Genomic DNA, 18,269 nt, shown 5'->3' on the forward strand with positions numbered 1-18,269 from the left:
TTTAACTGTTTTAACAGCATTCTTTTAATGGTATTCTGTAAAAACAAGGTAGAAAGATGGATTTGGGGCCTTTTTGCTTCCTCATGTGAAAATAAAGCAAGGAAAAACTTCTGTTGTTAATTAAACTGCAAGAACAAAACAAATAAACAGCTTTTTACAATACATAAATGAGTATAGCTTTTTATTTTCTGGAAGTCCAACAGAATGATATGCAAGGGAAAAAAAATTACACATTTTTGGTACCAAAATGGGTGTCATGCTGTGTTGGGACAATTCACACGTACTGGCTATTTTGCTATAAAATTTTACTGAAGACATTAATTTTTATGATGGTATACCTAGGTGAGATTGGCAACAAGCCAACACTGGTATATTCTTGGGCTTGCCTGGGTACATCGAGTTTCAGAAAAAAAACAACACACAAAACACCTCAGCTGCTCATGCTTTTACCCTCACTTGAATTTCATATCATAAGTGTCAGAGCATGAGTTATCTTGCTATCAAAGAAAAAAAACCCACAAGAAATTAATGGTTTTGATAATAAAAGTGTTATCTTAAAGATCTAAGATGGGAAGTGGGATTTGTTTCGGGTTTTTTGTTGTTTTGTTGTTTTTAATTTTAGTCTTTTGGTTTTGTTAATGCGTGCCAAGTCAAAACACCTGATCAAGCTACTGGCTGAAAAATTGATTTATTCAGGTTTTAGTGTCCTATCCCTTCAACTAAGCATTGTTTAAGACCAGTTCCCATGTCCAAAACATTTCTAATAAGTCATCTTGGAAAGATGCAGTGTTTCTGATGCTCACAGGATCCTGGTATATTAAAGAAATGTGAGTATTTCATTGCCCTGTTTGGATGTCAGCTGTGCTTGTTCGGGTGCACTACATCTGCATCAGGAGTGTTGAGCCACTGTGAGTACATCATTGCAGTAATATTTTTTTTCAGGCTTCCCCTGTGCTCCGTGAGGAGGCTGAATAAAATAGACAAATAATTTCATTTATAAGTCTCGCAACTTGATGGACAACAGACAAAATCTAAGAAAAAATGCATTCTGTTGGACATTGTAAAGAACAGCTTTAGCAAAATCATGAGATTTTTTTATCTGACATACATGCAGTAAGAATATTTTAACTTCATGTACAATCAGATACTTTTGTTGATAGTCTCGTTATTTTGCTAATGAGGCTTTAAAAATGTTAGTGACTGAAAATACAGATTAAAACCTCTTCCTCTCCCTTCTTTTTACCATCATTCGATCTCTTCACCCCCACCCCGCCCCTTCTCTTTTTTTTTCCTCTTTCCTTCTCTTGCCTGCTGTCAGGAAAATCTGCCTTTGAAGGGACAATTCTGTACAGAGTGGCACCGGCAAAGATTGACAGCTACAGACGCTATAACAGTGAGTGTGTTTCAGAATCAACAAGCAATAGCTTTAGTCCTCAGTACTTGTTTGATTTGTCTACAGTTGTACAGTGTGCCACTGCTACTCACTTATAGCTACTCTACATGCATATATTTGTCTGTAAGCTAAAGTCAGTTTGCTGCTGATGAACTGCCTAGCCTTAATGCAATGAGAATGCACTCGTTCCTTCTGTGCATGTGTATGTTATATGTCCATATAATGTATGTGTGTAAGCCCACAATAAATTGTGAATTACATTGGATGTTTGGGTCTCAGCTATGGATTGAAATTAAGACCATTTAGTGCCATCATTTTTACCACCTGAAACATGAAGGCTATTGACAATAACCACAAATCTCTGAATTAAAACTCCTTCTGCTCTGAAAATAAAGTTCCCATTGTGATTGCTGAATTCATAAAATATGCTTTGCTTTTCTTAAAGAACACTGCGGGTTTTGGTTTGTTTGGTTTGGGGGTTTATTTTTGGTTTTGGGGTTTGTTTTTTGTTTTTTTTTTCAGTTTAATGCATGCTCTTCATTTGGCACTCTGTCTTTGACAGCTATTACTCACAGCATTTTGGTTGATACGTTTTTTTCTGCCAAGGAAGGGAAAAGATATAACTTTCATTTCATGTTCAGGTTTTTGCCTTCTGCATTTTGGAAGCAGGGAACATGCTGCTTTTCACATGCTTTTACTACCCTGTTAATACAGGAGAAGGAGAGCATGGTGACATCAGATGCAAGACAGAGGAAGCAAGGAAGACAGAAATCTGTCCTTCCACCTGCTTCCTCATCGAGAAATCTAGCAGAAAGCTATCCTACTGAGTCATATTCAGTGTGACTAAGTACAAAGTGTTCAGTCCTGCCCTCCGGTGAACAGGATGTTGTGCTAACTTTGGCATCTGCTTTCGTCCCAGACAGCTTTCTCTTCAGAAGATCCAAGCTGTACTGCCCTTCTTCCTCCTTTCTGGGTGGGGGTGTTTGCTCTCCTACCTCTGAGGACTTCTGTCTTATGCATGTTCACAGCAAAGGATGAAGTAGTTGAAGTGGTAGTCTTCTGATAACTTGCACTTACACCTCCTTTTTTTAAACAAAAATCTTTGTGGATGTGTGCAGCTCTGAGTATTTCCTCATGGAGAATTATCTACCTGTCTACCACAATTTCCTCTCCTTTAGGCAGCTCTTCTCAAGCTTCCAGCCAAACTCTTGCTCTGGCTGGAGCAGACCATGTGGCTGGTGGTCTTCACATATTTGTGCTGCTTCTCACCTTACAGTCTTCATGACTGCTTATGCGTCCCCCAAATTGCATGCTTCTTGCAGAATTCTTAGACCATCATGTCCTCAAAGCCACCTATCTGATGAGCATAATAAGGATTTACGATTAAATCTCCAGTATGTTTGACTTCTGACTTTAAGATCTGGCTTCAAATCAGATGTAAGGTCTGCCTTTGGAGCCTTTAATTTCACAGCATTAAGCTTTCTGGGCAGTGTTGCCCTGACATTACCTCTCAGAGTTTTCCAGAAACCTGCTCTCCATGCCCAGCCCATCTTTCATTAAGTGTCAAATGGCCCTTCCTCTTTTCTATAGTCATTTAGGGTGAACCTAAGTGAAGTCAGGAAGAATTCAGTCACCTTTCTAGTTGTGCTAGAGCTCTGCATTTAGTTGTCCTTGTTAATAATACTGGCCCATGGTCACGCCATGTCACAGAAAATAAATTTCATCGAACTGATTTCACGGAGTGCAGGGTTGAATGGGTATCTACAGGTATGCTTGATAACCAGCTGCAAGAAGACAGCTTAACCCACGGTAGATTGTCTCACGTTGCTCTAGGAAAACACCCATCTAAGCTTTGTTTTTAAAGCTGACCAAAGATGTCTTGTTTAATACTACCTCCCTTGGCATTTGGTTGAGACTTGCATGTTTTTTCATGCTGCAGAGGTATTTTGCTTTCTCTGTAAAACTGCATCTCAGAAGGCCAGATGTCCAGCTACATTTGTGGCCTATTTGTTGCTTACTGGGTTGGAACTGGGACTAAAGTAGGTGGTACACAAAATCAGGTCATCTGGGAAGGTTTTAAACAAAATGAGGGTTGGCATTGTTGATACTATCAGAGATGTTACCTCCTAAACTAACATACAAAAAGGAGGGTTCAGTTATTCTTCCTGCTACATCTGTTGGCAGCTCCCTTCCTGCATACTCATGTTCTTCAGAGCAGGCCTGCTGAAGGTGTGGCCAGCTCCTTCCATTTCATATCTGATCTGTGGTCCTTATTTTTAGGCAAATATCCATGTGCTTATGTCTCCAGTGAAAATCATTTGGAGACATTCCACAGACTTGTTTTCATTTACGGATGTCTGTTTAAAACAACCCACAACTGCTCTAATTGCAGCTTTCTGATTTCTTCATAAGTTAAGCTCAAGTCAATTCATAGCTTTAGATTAGTTATGCCCAAAGGGTGCTTGGATTCACCTGTGTCACATTGCATGAAGCATTGCTCAACTTTTGAAGCCAGCTTAGAGCTTTTACTTTACAAACATATGCTTAGTGCTAAAATACTTTTATTTTGAAAGCCATTTCACAACTGCTGTGTTTAAAAGAGATTTTCTTACTTAACCAAGGCCTGTAATAGCTAAATGCTGTTGAATTAGTGTGTAGCTGCTTCTGGAGATACCTTCCACTGAAATATGCAAGATTGTCTCCTGCATAAACACTCGGCCTTGCCTTCATGTGCTGACATGGCTTTTTTGGTCATTAGGTATGTCAGGCTCCGGCTCAGCAATAATTCCAATTCCTTTGGCATTCTGCTCGTTAACCTGCTGTCAGAAAATTTTTGCTACTGCATATGCTGGTGAAGAGGGACACACAGCAACAAAAATCACTTCTTGTTTTGTTGATTACAGCCCTCTTTTCTCTCATCCTGCAACTTTTCTGCACCTCCACGAAAAATGCTTCTTGGATTTTTCATTTTTTTGTTTTTACTTAATTAATTTCTCTTTCTTCCTTCGCTTTCTTTTTCTTCGAAGATGCTATAACTGAGGAACAGGGCAGACACAATGCTTGATTTGACAAATATTTGCCTCTCTTTCCTTATATGTGGATCCACAATGCTGTCAGTAATAGATATTAGATATAATGGAAGAAGATGAGACAGGATCGTTGAAACAGAAATATTCGTGAGTAACCTTAATTGTGTTTTCTATTGCTCCACCACTTTTTTTTTTTTTACTTTTTTTTACCCTCCCTCCCCCTAATCCTGAACGAACAATGGCTGGTCAGAGTTCACATAAATCTGTAAGGTTAATGTATTTATGATGTTACTAACCCCATTTAAGAGTGTCTGAATGTGAGCAAAGTTAAATGAGAAACCCGAATGTGGATTTTTAACAGTTCTGAAGGGAGGACAGTTACAATTTTTTATTTCACCTCAACTTCTTCTAACTTGCTTACAAAGAAGAACATATTTTAAATACACAGCTGCTACAATGAAAAATAACATCTGAGAAAGAACAATGATAAAATTGGGTGAGGGAAATTTTTATGATTAAAAATAAGCATCCTGTTTTCTGGTCTGGAGAACTGATGCAGAGATGGCGAGGGATTGGGGTGGTGGGTGGAAGAATTATGTTGACTGGGGTGAAACATGTTAAATCCTTCCGTTGATTCAGACTTCCACTAGCAAATGTTTTCCATGAGTCTCACAAAAGACCAGTTTTTGCTGAGTGGCAGGTAAAGAATCCTTTTGGCTGTGGTTGCTTACCCATCCTTTTATGTGTAATAACATGTTCCTGTACTTGGTGAGAACAAGGGTGGTGAAAAAATAGTTCCAAAATGAAGATGACAATGGTACAGTTGTAGAGCTCCTGAATGAATGATTGTCTCTATTCGCTCTTACAGTACTCGGTGAAATGGCTGGGGATGAGGTGAAGCCACCAACTTCCATATTGATGGCTCTCTGTTCATGCTGCAGAAGATGCTTGCGCTGCGTTGCCCGTAATGCATGCTGCTACATGGTGCTGGACACTGCTCCCCTTTTCCCTGCATGATTTCTTGTGCAAGCATAAAAATCTTGGGGCTGTTTTCTTACATGGCAAGAACTGTTGTGCTAAGGAAAACAAACATGCTGAAAGGAAATGACAAAATGTTTAGATTACACAGTTACATTTCTTCAAGGAATATAACTGAGAATAACAAATAATGACTACTATTGAGATAGTCTGCCTCAGCCATTTGTACATATATAACCACTCTTGGTAAAGAAGCATAAATTTGTTTTTTGAAAGTGTGAATTTGTTAACCTTTAAACTATGAAGAATCAACACGGCTTTGTTCTACAGTAATATTTAAAATCAAACTTCCTTTTCTGGTTTTGATTTTATGACACTATGGAATGTTGTTGAGGATGGCTTCAACAAAATACAGGACTTTGATAGAAAGCAAGCTCAAGATAAATACCTCATAGGCTGTGGATATTTGTTCTGTCTTCACCAGTATGTGAGGAAAAGGAAGAAGGACAGTTCCTGTCTCATCTACTGCAATTGCCATGTATAACTTCACCTTCTTCGTCATTCAGATCAGTCACTTGGGCGTTCCACGCTGTCATTCTCTAAATAGAAGGAAAGGACATATTTCCCCTCACCTTCCTTCCCTTCCGTAAAAGGCAAAAATCCCAGTAAGCTCCATTTACACAGTTCTTCGTTCTATTAAACACAGTTGACAGCATTTCTCCCTGGCTGCCAGACCAGATCAGGAGATCTTTTGCATCGTCTCAGGTGTGTGCCTCTGAACAGCTGACCTTTACACTGCTTAACAGAGCTAGCCTGAGAAGCGCTTAGAGGGTCAGAGCATCATTGGCTTATACATTGCCAGAGTGGCCTGTCTTTTGCCCAGTGCCATAAATTCTCTGCGGAGAGAACAATCCAGAATAAAGAACAAAAATTAAATTGATAAATAACAGCTCAAAATAGAAAGCTCTGTAAAGCTCACAATGTATTCCCCTTTTTTTCCTGCCATTTTAAGCTATTTAGAAACAATTTGTTTCCTGCTTTGGAATAATTTTATCGCAGCTGTTTATTTTTGTTTTAACAGCTTTAGTTTACACAGCCCTTTATCATCCCTAAATATCTTTCTGATTTAGAATCTTGGTTTGATGCCAGCACGGCTCTAGGGCCATTGGTGAATTAAGTCTGATGTCAGAGTCTCTTTTTAATCCCTGTTTGAGCTAATCTGTTTTGGTACATTTCAGACTGTTGCTCTCAAAAGACCTGTAACTGGCATAGCAGGAGTGTGGTGTGTTTGAAATGTCTTGGGAAAACTAATCTCTCCTATATACTCATAGAGGAAAAAATGTGTGTGAAGTGCGAAATTCCTCCAGACAGTGTTGTGAGAATTTAATCTTCATGAATACTAAATTATGTTGCATTTGTAAGGAGCATGAAGCAACAGAGAATCTTACCGCTCTGAGTGTTTTTAAATAGCCGTATGTCAGTAGTCCCTTCTCTTGTCCCAGCCAAAAGTTGGGAACGGTTGGCTCCTGGGAATTTTAACTTCTTTCTGCTGATGCTGCTCATATTCAGACTTTAAGGAGCTTACTATAAAAGCGCACCCAGCACTCAGATTTGAGCTCTGCCTTGTGGTGATGATGATTCAGCAACAATAAATCTAGGTAAAAGAATAAATTGACTTTGCTTATAGAGCCAGAAATGGGAAGTGACACCCCCAAAAGACTTGCCTCCTTCCTGAGAAATTTTAAAGATCTGAAAAATTTTCCTACTATTAGGACTGGTGATAGTAGGCACATTAGTGAGCACCTTGTTGATGTTATGTTCTTAGCTTGTCAGCTCTCCAAATGCTGACAGAGAGCTGACAGATTCTAGAAATGTTGCTGTTAAAAAATAATTAAAAAAAAAACCCAGTCAGAGGCCTGACTACTGTAGCTTTTAGCCAGTCTTGGCTATATTTGAAGTATCTAGTAACTAGACTTAAAACAAAAGCAAAAGATGTGCCCAGTGTTTCTGAAGATAGCGGTTTTCTGAGCTGCTGGCCTCACCTTAGTGTTTAAGTTCATAGGTCTGTCACAGCTGTTTCAGACTGCGTGGGTGCATTGATCAGCAGCAGCAGCTGACTGCCAACTGAAATGCTCTCCAGTTTTTCATGCCCATTTAGCAACCTGACCTCCCTGCTAACTGTAGCTCTTCTTGCAGAAAATTTCATGTTTAAAATTCATAATCTGACAGCCTAGGTCACACAGGTTCCTCCTTAGTTCCCAGCTGTATCCATGGGCTACATCTGTCTTTTGGGGAAACTGTCCCTCCAGCTCTGTTCTCCTACTAAGCTGTTTGCAGTAGTGGTGAAAAAGGCCCTGAAAAGCTGAAGGGGGAAAAAAAAAAGGAGGGTGGTTGGAAGGAGGACATTTTTCAGTTTTTAAGAGGAGGGATCACCTCAGCCATCCCTTCCTCGTGTAGGCAGGGCTAGGGAGGCCAGTGCAGCCTCACTTGGCAGGATTGCTCTGAGAGAATTGCTGACATATATATGCTGATATATCTATATATATCTCGGGGAACAACCCAATGAAAAATAAATGAGAGGAGAGAACTTGTCAGGCAAGAGTGGGCATAGTGTTGGAAATTCTTGCTTGCAAGTTCTTTATCTGTATAAATCAGAGGCGTATATCTCATGTACCTTGGGAGGAAGGGAAGAGAGAGTCTCCTTAGCACATCTTTAAGAGTAAGAGCATGTTAGATCATTTTCTGCAGGGCTGTTTTGTACTTAAACACTGCATTATTGTTTCTTAATGTTACTGCAGATCTTCATTTTATCTAATTTGTTCTCAGTTTCCACTGCAGGTAGTCCTCTTCTGTCACCTTTGCCTCTTTCCCTCAGCCATGAAGTGATAAGAGCAAGAGCAGGCTAGTTCTTGGAAAGGCCATGGCTTTTATTCTTTCTTACTTATTTAAGTCCAGAGGGTTCTTCAGCTTGTGTCAGTCAAAAAATAATAAATGATATAATTTTCTCAATTAGTCAGGAGGGAGTCTTTTAACTTTGAAGGAGCTTTGTAAGGTTGGCCTCTGTATCTGGCCACTCAAATGCAGTTTAGTTTAGACAGGCATCACTTCAGTCTGTTCTGTCCTCATTTAAAAAAAAAAAATTAGTTATTTCCTATGTCGCTTTTATTATGAGGACTGTATACTGAGACAAAGTTCTGTTGCAGCACTGAGAATGAAGTGGCTTTTGGATTATCATCAAGCACAGATGGGTGATGCTAGGGAAATCTGTTGTAAGCCCGAGGTGAGGTTTCTGATACAAAGGTGTGATGTCTTATCATAGAAGAGTGGTAATAAAAGATGGAGAAGCCATAATGAAAAACAAGTGATGACCCGGAACAAAAGCCTAATTCTTATTGGAGCCCCTTGAGGTTTCTGATCTCTCTTTCATGCAGGCTTCAAAGATCTGGAAGTCCATGTGAGACCTGTTGAGAAATTCCCATAATTACTTCCAGGTTTTATTTCCAACAACTGGCCAAGGTCAGGTCCTCTTCTCCCACAGTGATGCAGAAAAGCTGCTTTATAAATAGCTTTTCTGTTCATCTCAGGGAGTGGCTAAGAGCATTCATGGATCCTATCAGTTAAAATCCAGTTACTTGTGGAGGAAGGTCTCTGCACTGCTCCTTCCTTCCATCACAGAGTAGTTCAAGGAGATTCTGGCAAGGATGAAAGAGGGAACCTTTGCCAGAGGGTCATTTTCCTATCCCATATTAAGATCTTTTGTTCAGCAAAGAGATGATGATCACTGTGATTTGTTTGAGTTTTTTGAGTTGTGGACATTTTATTCTCAGAAATATTATTTAGAGGTAGTAAAAAAAGCTGATTCTAGCCTCTGTCTCGGCCAGGGCCCTGGTGACTGATCTTTTGCAAAGCTGGAGAAAGGTCCAGCTGGTAGAACCTGCAGCTTTTTCTGTTACTGGCCAAGTCACAACAAGGTGTAGGACTAAGAAAAAAGCAGTGACTTTGACTTGTTGCCCGAAGAGATTTATACCTCTCAGGCTTAATTAATCTAGTCTTGCATCTCTTAGTGCATCTGCATCATGGAATGGCTCAGCTACGGATAGCCAACCCCGTCCCCCCAGCCACAGCACAGAGCAAGATTGCTGTGAATGCTTCAATTCCCTGGTTGTTGCTTTCATGAGCTCTGGAAGAGAAGGAATGCACAGAATTTACTTTACTGATGGCAGGAATACTACTGTAATAAGCCAGTGAGGCCAGATTTGAAGTTTTCCCTCAGGCCCTTCTTGGGAAAATAAAAAGGTCCAAGTAAAGAGATCAAGACCCTAGCATATTTAAGAAAAGAATTGTAGTATTATTGTTTAGACTTCTATAAAATTCCAGTCCTGCACAGTTTATGGAACAAATAACCTGTTCAGTGCTATCTAAATTGAACACCCGAAGAAACAGAAATGTTACTTATATTCAATAGGTAGACGTAGCAGCCACTCAGAAGGCCTAAGCATTTTGCTTAGTTTTTAGTCTTTTTGTTTATTTCTAACTGGGAACTTTCTCTAGTTCTGCATTCATATTCCTTTCAAGTTTTGGATACAGAAAATCTCAGAGCAGCATATGATGTTTTTTCTGCTTAACAGATTTGCTAAAAATCCTGGCCTGACACATGATTCCTGATTTCCTTTCCTAGTAGCACCCTGGTTTTGAAACAAATTTAACAGATGAGCCCTTTGCATCCGGGATCGTGAAGTTGTGCCTGTAGGCCTCAGGACTTGCAGTGGTTTCTGTGGTTCATCAGAGAAGCTCAAAGTAGCCCTTGAAGAAGATGCTATGTTTTACTGGTTAGTCATGTTCCTAAGGTGTGAATTGCCAGGAAGACAAGAAGTCTCCCCCAAAACAAGTCACTGCTCACCAGAGTGAGAGAAAGTTGTTGGATGGAGACTGTCTGTTTCTTAAAACCAAAGCCATCGCTTGAGTCCGGGAGGCAAAAGCAAAGAATTCAATTGTTAGTATTAAAAATTTTATCATAGATACTTTCATTGACTTCATAAAAATATTTTTTCTTTAGGTAGTTCCTCTATTTGGTTTTGAAGGGTTGTTCTAGTGTAGGCTGGAAATCACATGCAGATGCTTTCAGCTCAGGAACACTGCTTCGTTCTGTTTCTGTTGCTTATACACATCAGAGAATCATAGCAGCTGAGGCATTATGAAGATTTTGTAAAAATTCCCACATGCTCCAGAACTTGCAGCCCTTTTATAGCGATCCAGTAGACTTTGCCCAATCTTAGTGCCATTTCTTTCCTTTTGGCAGAAATGCAGATAATTTTTGAGTAACATTACTTGCTTATCCAAGGGAAGAGGGAAAGAGTTTAGTATATAATCTCCACTTGGTTTTGGGCATCTATATTTTAAAGAAGAATCCTGCTTCTGTACTGGCAGCCTCTTATGATGAAAATCCATTGCAATCACTTTGTGGATCTTGATATAAAAATAATTAAGAAGATAAGCTTACTTGAAAATTTTCTTTCTTTGACTTGTAAGATCCGTGTCTGTGACACTACAAATGCTTGTGAGGGGAATGCGAGGATTTAGGTTTGTTATTATTAGGTAGAATTAGTGCTGTAGTAGCAGCAATTGGTGTGTTTTTTCTGGAAACTTAGTTAAGTCAATCTGTAATGTAGGAAGGAAGATTTAAAAGATACTGGGGACTGTTTCAATTGGAGGAAACTTCAGTGAGTCACTTTTGCTGCCAGTGACTGTTTGGCCTGATTCTACACCATTCTGCAAAGTGGCTGAAGCATCACCATATTGCATCTGTGGCCTCTGGTATTCAAACAGCAGATATTTTCAGATAAGTGCAGATAAATTTCTTACTCACTGAGAGAAGTAATGCAAATCAAACTGTCAGTTTTGATTTATTATGTTCCTAGAGGATAGTGTGCATGGGTGCTTTTCCTATGAGGCCGTCTATGCTGCAGAGAGATTTAATTTTCAGCAGGGAAGTTATTATGCAGCTTATTTGATTGCAAATTTGTTTAAACAGCTTTCAGCTTTGTATTTCCCAGTTAGGTAATGTAGCTTTAGATACTAATTGCATAATTGGCTTGATATGAGTCACACAGATTTAAGGTACAGTGCGCCTGGTCTGACTGCTTGTTAGCTTTAAGTGGCTTTATATACTAGCTGCCCTACAACTGAATTTAACTCTTTCATTTATTGAGTTCTCTCCTGAATAATTTTTGTCTGAGGAAGAAGGATTTTCTTGGTACTCAAGGAATGGCCGTCTTCATTCATGAAGTTTTGATGCTGGAGTATGCATGTTTTGTGGATTGGTGTAAGTTCTAACCTGGTACACAAATGTGATGAAATAAAGAGATTTTTAAAACTCAAAAATGAGCGCATGGCACAGAGAGCATCTTCTCTACCTGTTCCTTGTGGTTTCATTTTCCTTTAGATGATGGTGGGAGGGACCATTTTCCAGTCACAATCTGTTTTGAAAACAGTGAGCTTCACACCTAAGATTCCTTCTTTCATCCCTCCATTTCACAGGCCTGAAAGATGCTACAGGCTCTGAGAGTGATGGTGGTGACTCTTGCAGCACAAAATCGGAAGGAGCCAATGGAGGCACGACAATCCAACCCAAAAAGGTCAAGGGTGTTGGCTTTGGAGATATCTTCAAAGACAAACCTATAAAGCTACGACCAAGGTCAATAGAAGTTGAAAATGACTTTCTCCCAGTAGATAAGGTACGTGTAATTTCTTAAATCTCTCTTGGTGTTGGTTTACAGAAGTTTTTGTCGTAAAGTTCTAAATTCTGTCACTGCCCAAAACATGAAGCTTTATGGTCATTATTTCCTAATCTTTCTGTGGACAAGATTCTGCTTTTTTTCCTTTTGTTGCACACCAGGAAGTGAATTCCAGTGAGGTTAACTGCCTGCAAGAACCATTTGCTTAAAGATTTACTCCTCTGTTCATACCTCCATTGGCCTTTTTTATAAGAAGATATTAGTTTAGAGAACAAGACTGGAGAGGCTTTTCAGGTTTGCAGTTACTCACATTATGGTTAAAAAAAAAAAAAGCAGCTAATTCTTAATATAAACTAAGAGGGAGATACTGTCCTTGTGCCATCAGTTTGCTTAAAAAAAAAAGGAAGCTTTGGCAAATACCTAAATACTTCAACTTACTACTGGGTTTGATTTTAAAATGCTTTCAAAAATCACCTTTGTTTAAAGGGATTAGTAAAAGGGAAAGCATTATTTTTTGTTTGTTCTGTATGACATGAAAAGAAAGTCCTGAGATTAACACTTGGGGAAAAAATTTACTTTCAGACAAATTGAAACAGACCATCTTTTAAGAGAGCACTCTTTGTTCCACAGCCTCCAAAACTATCACTAAGTAAATTAGAAATAAAGAGAGACTAGAATGCAAAATGAGATGTTTCTAATAAACTGGGAAAGGCAAACTTTAACACTCTAAGGTATGGTCATTAGGGAAACGAAGAAAGAAGTGCATTGTTTCCTAATGAAGTAACAACCAAAGAAAAATCTGTGAAATCCTTCCTTTAAGTGAACAGTTAGATTTGCATAGGGTTGCTTATATGCTGAGAAGTGTTAGGAGGCTTCCACAGCCTGGAGTTCTGCTATGGGCATAGTGCAGTGATGCATTTTCTTTGGCTCTATGGTGATTTTAAGAAGCTCCTGGGCAGCTGCTCTTGTTCCCTGGTGCGGCAGCTTCTCACCTTTTGAGTTGTGCTTGTCCAGTAGTCTGTAGAACCAGGCACTTCATGAATTACATCTTTTTGTCCCACAAAGCTTTTGGTTGTTAACCTAGATCATTTCAGTGAACTGATTTATAGCAGAGCACCTACCCCCACATCCACCCTGAGTTACAGCGTTGCAGCAGAAGGGAGATCCTGCAGATGCATGGTGGAAACTTCTTAAATTAACTATGTTGAAGGAGAATTGGTTAATATATTACAGTAGGCTTCAATGTAGATTCTGTATAAGGAGGGTAGCGAAGAGCTGGGGTAATCTAAGTAAAGGAAAAACCTAGACTGTATTACTCCTTGACTATTGCTCACTTCTTCAAAGCCTGCATAGTGCCCTGCTTTCTATTTCTGGGTGGGCTTATTAACTCATGTGTGGGGCTTTGGTAACGTGCAGGTCCGGGAGCACCTGAGCTGTATTCCAATGGCAGCTCATTAAAGAAGCCCCCCTGGGATACAAGATAGGGACAGGCCAGGCCTGGCGGTGTTCACTGAGTGCTAGCTAATGAACCTGCCTCCTGCCACATTCAGGGAATGGGGCAGAGAGCAGTGAAGTCAGCTTTGCATGGAGCCACCGTGGTGTCTTTCTGCAGCGTGGTTTATTTGTGACCCTGACAACCTGCCAGTGCTTAAGGTGCGGTTGGGCTGTATGAAAGCTTTGTAAGTACACTGAAAAAGAATTTACCAGAACATGACTTTGGTTAATAAAAGGTTTCTTTTTTTTTTTTACCCCATTTTGGAGGATGTTTGTTTTTAGAATTTGATGGCTGCCTGCGATCTTGTACTTGCAAGTACAAGTCTTTCCTTACAAGTCCCATGGAAGGAAAATTGCTTTGTATATATGAAGCACCTGATAGCAAGCAAACTTAAACTCATGCATGGCTGCACTTAAACCTTTTTCTTTTTTTCTTTTTTTCTTTTTTTTCTTGGACTCGGGACATAAAAAGTCCTGTAGCATCAGAAAATGTGTATTTTAATAATGCAGTTCTACAAGAGGTGAGTTTTAAATTATTAATTTCCCACATGTAGGTATGTAAAGGAAATATGTGGTGTGGGAAGCAAATCACCTAAGATAAACACACTATTATAATTTACATTATAATAGCATTTATAATTGGTGTGTAACATACAGTTCTCCCGACTCTGATATAGGCAGACTAGAATTTACAAATGATAAGGCCTTGTTAATGCCACATGAAGGATTTCTTGTGTCTGCAGTTTACTATAATTGTAGCTATCTTTACAGTACTGATTGTAAATGGGAACTGATTAAAATAAATTACATATCCCTTGAACTCCAGAGTCCCTTGTTTTAATGTGAAGTGTTCGCAAAGTGCTTGTGAAGTGGCCTTCGTTGCCTGAAGGGAAGTCATACTCCACTTTATAATAATGAGAACTCTTACCTTTGTTTTTCACAAAGGACAAACATTTGTGCAGCTTAAGTCAATAGGTTTTTTACTCAGCCAAAAATTAAATACAGAATTTTTAGAAAATTTCTAAAATTTTCCATCCTACCCACAGAGCCTCCTTCCTATGTCTTCAGATTTCTCCTAAAGTTGGCATGGTTAGTGGAAAATAACGGCTTCAGTTTTGTAACACAATCCATTATTCATGTTTCAAGTGTGGAGATAACTAAAAGTAAAGCTTCTTTGCTGTGTTGCTTTTTTCCTGTCTAGGGTCAGGGTGGTTAACCTTTGAGCAGTGCCATTTGGAGGCTTCAGCACTGTGGTCATCATCTACTTTAGCACCAAAACGTGATTCACTGACATAACGTTTATGATTGCAGAAACATTAACCTCCCAAGTACTTCTCTCCTGGCAGCAAGAAATTCCTCCATTGTCATTGCCATGTTCTTTGCCATTTAATGCTGGCTGAGAGAGAGCATCCTGCGTTTTGTCATTCCAAGCAAGGTCATATTTAGCTGGAGAGTTCTGCATACTGGATCAAAAGTGTTGCAATGCATGATGCAGAGTGCGAAATTGGTACAAATTTTTCTCTAGCAATGTAGTTTTTAAAGGAATCTTTGCGCTGGTATGTGCCTTGCTCATTTACAAGTAGCCTCAGTTTTTCAGTAACTTGTAATCTTTTGAAGAGGCAGAAACAATGCTTTCCTTAATTACTCCTTTTTTTTTTTTTTAATTCTTTCTGAAGTTTGGAGACCCTAAAACTCCTTCTGTTGCTTCTTGCTACAGTTATTGATGAAACATTTTATATATTACTGTAATGATACTGTTACCTTTTTGATTTAAAATATTTCCTAACAACTACTGATTTTTTTTTAAAGCATCAATAAATTACTGTGAGGATTTTATAATGTGGGACTAGGTAGAACAAGATAATTCCCATGGAAAATGTCAGTCCCATTTACAGAAGAATCAACGGGGGTCCCATTTTGTTGGCATTATCACTTTGTGTTCTAATGTGTTTTCAATTTTATGAATCATAAGTTTAGATCATATTTCATGCAGAGGTGATATGAATTATTGGGCTGTTAAGTTAAGAAGGCTTTTACACAAATATTGGCAGGAGTATGAGGGCAGAAAGGATTGCTGCCAGTTGAGCAGAAGTCGATGCTACTAGGCTGTCCTGTAAATCACCAGGCAGTTTGATGTGCTCCAAGAGCTAGCCCTGTGGTAACAATGTAGAATATAGTGGCCCGTGTCTTTTAAGGTGATCAATAAACTCTCTAACTAAAGGCAAAACTGAGGAATTGCGTGAAACCCCACTGGTTTTGTTGGTATGCAGAATTCATTGTTTTGCTGTTCTTTGTGCTAAAAATCACAGAAGCAGATTATCCTAGGGAAATTAGTGATGCAGTTGTGGGAGTTTAATCTGAGCAGTGCCATCAAAGCTGTGCTTTTTTTAAAAAGTAAAAGAATCAAATACTTATGCTTGGTAGTCCTTTTCTTTGCCTGTTTGTGTTGATCAGTGGCCACGAATAACTAGAATCAGGTTCCTGAGGCTTGGCTCTGTCAAATTGCGTATAGACATGTTGTCTCCTGAGAAAATTCAGTGTAACATTGTTAAAGCAGCACAAGTTTCATGTTCAAATAGAAGCCTGTTTCACATGTCGTCCTTCTGCTCGTGCAGCTTCAAGACATTGAAACAAGTGTTCATGCTTATTTCTTTTTTCCTTTTTCATTTTTTAGTAACTTATCTAAAACTTCTGTTTCTAGGTTGGACTTCCTTCCAATATGATCTATATGTGCTTCCGTTGTTCTAACAAGCTATCACTTCTTCCTCTCCAGTATCTAACAATAAACCTCTGAAAGTGTAGGAAAATTAATTCAACCAACACATTCCTTACTCTGAGTTAACTGTATCAGGTTGGTCCATGAGTTGAGGCTTCAGCTGGAAATGCTAAAGGCCATAGTAGGTGAATATAAAATAAAAAGTCTTAAAAAGCCATTTTTATTTTTCTGAAAACTGCCCTTACTTCAGAAGAGACTATTGAAAGTATTTTTTACATTTTCCATTTGAGATATATTTGCAGTTTTCTTCAGGCAAGGCTTTCATAGCTGGCTAGCAGTGGTGAATTTAAGCAGAGCTCGATTTCATTAACAGCCTTTGATGAGGTCACATTAGTGTTTGCCAGAACTTAATGTAAATTATATACTCAACCATCAAACTGGGCAATATTGCAGCCACTGTAATAATTTAATATAAAGGGGGAGGCTGTCATGGCTCTAGATCCAGCAACTTGTAAGATCTAGTTAACTGGTGTTGAGGGATCCTTCTCACTGCAAAACACTGAATTTATACAGAATTTTTTGTTTCTGAATATATTTAGTATGTTTGGGAGAGGAGAAATCGAGATGAAATAATGGAAGTAGACACAAGAGCTATAAGGGCTAGAAGCTCATGTCAATTATTAAGTCTACCTGTCCTTTGTAATAAGATAGAAATTTGTAAACTTTGAGTGCCTGCAAGGTCTGAGTTTCTATTTTGAGCCAGCGAGCTAGGGACCCAGAAACTGTGGTGAATGCGTGGTGCTGACAGTCACATCTTTGCCACATCTGTTCTGTCAGTTCCTGCCTGGTTGCTTGTAGAAAACAATTTTTCCCCTTAATTTTCAGTTGTCATTTAAAAAGAAGTCTTCAAGAGATGCAAGTTGGAGGCTCCTCCTGGTGTTTCTAAACCAGCTAATGATGTGCCCGAGCTCTGCCGGCGCTGCCCGGCAGCACCCGCGGTGCGTGGCCAGCGCTGGCTGTGTGTGCTGCACGCGTCAGCCTGCGCTCGCCTCTGTATCGCAAGGCTCGCGGCTACTGACTTTTCCCCTCCAACGCCTTTGGAGGTGCTTGCTCCCCTAACAGAAATGTTGAAGCCAGTGTTCAAAATACTGAGCTAATGGAAAAACGGATGCAAGCAAAACCACCTGGTACTGGATACAAACGCTATTAAAAACGCCTGCTGAGGCAGAGAGCGTACGATGTAAGTCTCAAGTGCGTGTAGCCCTTTGCACTTGAAAGCACAGGTTCCTGGCATTCGTTTATTCAGAGACAGCCATTGGTGATGGCAGCAGCAGTCATGGCAAGCAGCAGCAGTGTGTCAAACTGTGTAGGAACAGGGGGAAGCACTCGGCTGTTCAAGCAGCATTTGTGTTTTTCTTGAAGTTGCTGTCTGCCATAGTCTGGCATCCCTGCCCTCGCCATTTATTCTAGTGCCATCTTGTGAGGAAAGCTACAGAGGAAGAAAGACCCTGGCCCCTTCTGCAGCTGTCATGAGAGCAAGGCTGCCTGCAGCAGGGGCTTGCTCCTTCGCTGATGTAACTTTCCATTCTGTCGTGGTTTAACCCCAGTCAGCAACCAAGCACCACACAGCTGCTCGCTCACCCTCCCCCTGCAGTGGGATGGAGGGAGGGAATCGGGGGGAAAAAAGTAAAACCCATGGCTTGAGATAAAGGCAGTTTAATAGGACAGCAAAGGAAGAGAAGGTAATAATAATAATAATAATGCTAAAAGAATATACAAAAGAAGTGATGCACAATGCAATCGCTCACCACTTGCTGACCGATGCCCAGCCAGTCCCCAAGCACCAATCGCTGCCCCCCGGCCAACTCCCCCCAGTTTCTATACTGAGCATGACGTCACATGGCATGGAATAGCCCTTTGGGCAG

General features: G+C 39.8%; 1 protein-coding gene across 2 annotated transcripts in view; it reads left to right on the forward strand.

The window, feature by feature from the left end:
- Nucleotides 1-18,269, forward strand: part of SH3KBP1 (SH3 domain containing kinase binding protein 1) — a 208,124-nt gene that overhangs the window by 104,097 nt on the left and 85,758 nt on the right. Inside the window, exons 5-6 of one of the 2 annotated variants that reach the window (XM_075709582.1) lie at nt 1,319-1,393; nt 11,938-12,134. In XM_075709582.1, coding sequence (XP_075565697.1) covers nt 1,319-1,393; nt 11,938-12,134 — 272 coding nt within the window. The remainder of the gene's footprint in view (nt 1-1,318; nt 1,394-11,937; nt 12,135-18,269) is intronic. The other variant, XM_075709586.1, reaches the window with a different exon arrangement.

The sequence above is a fragment of the Pelecanus crispus genome, chromosome 1 (genome assembly GCF_030463565.1).
Source record: "Pelecanus crispus isolate bPelCri1 chromosome 1, bPelCri1.pri, whole genome shotgun sequence".
Taxonomy (NCBI): domain Eukaryota; kingdom Metazoa; phylum Chordata; class Aves; order Pelecaniformes; family Pelecanidae; genus Pelecanus; species Pelecanus crispus.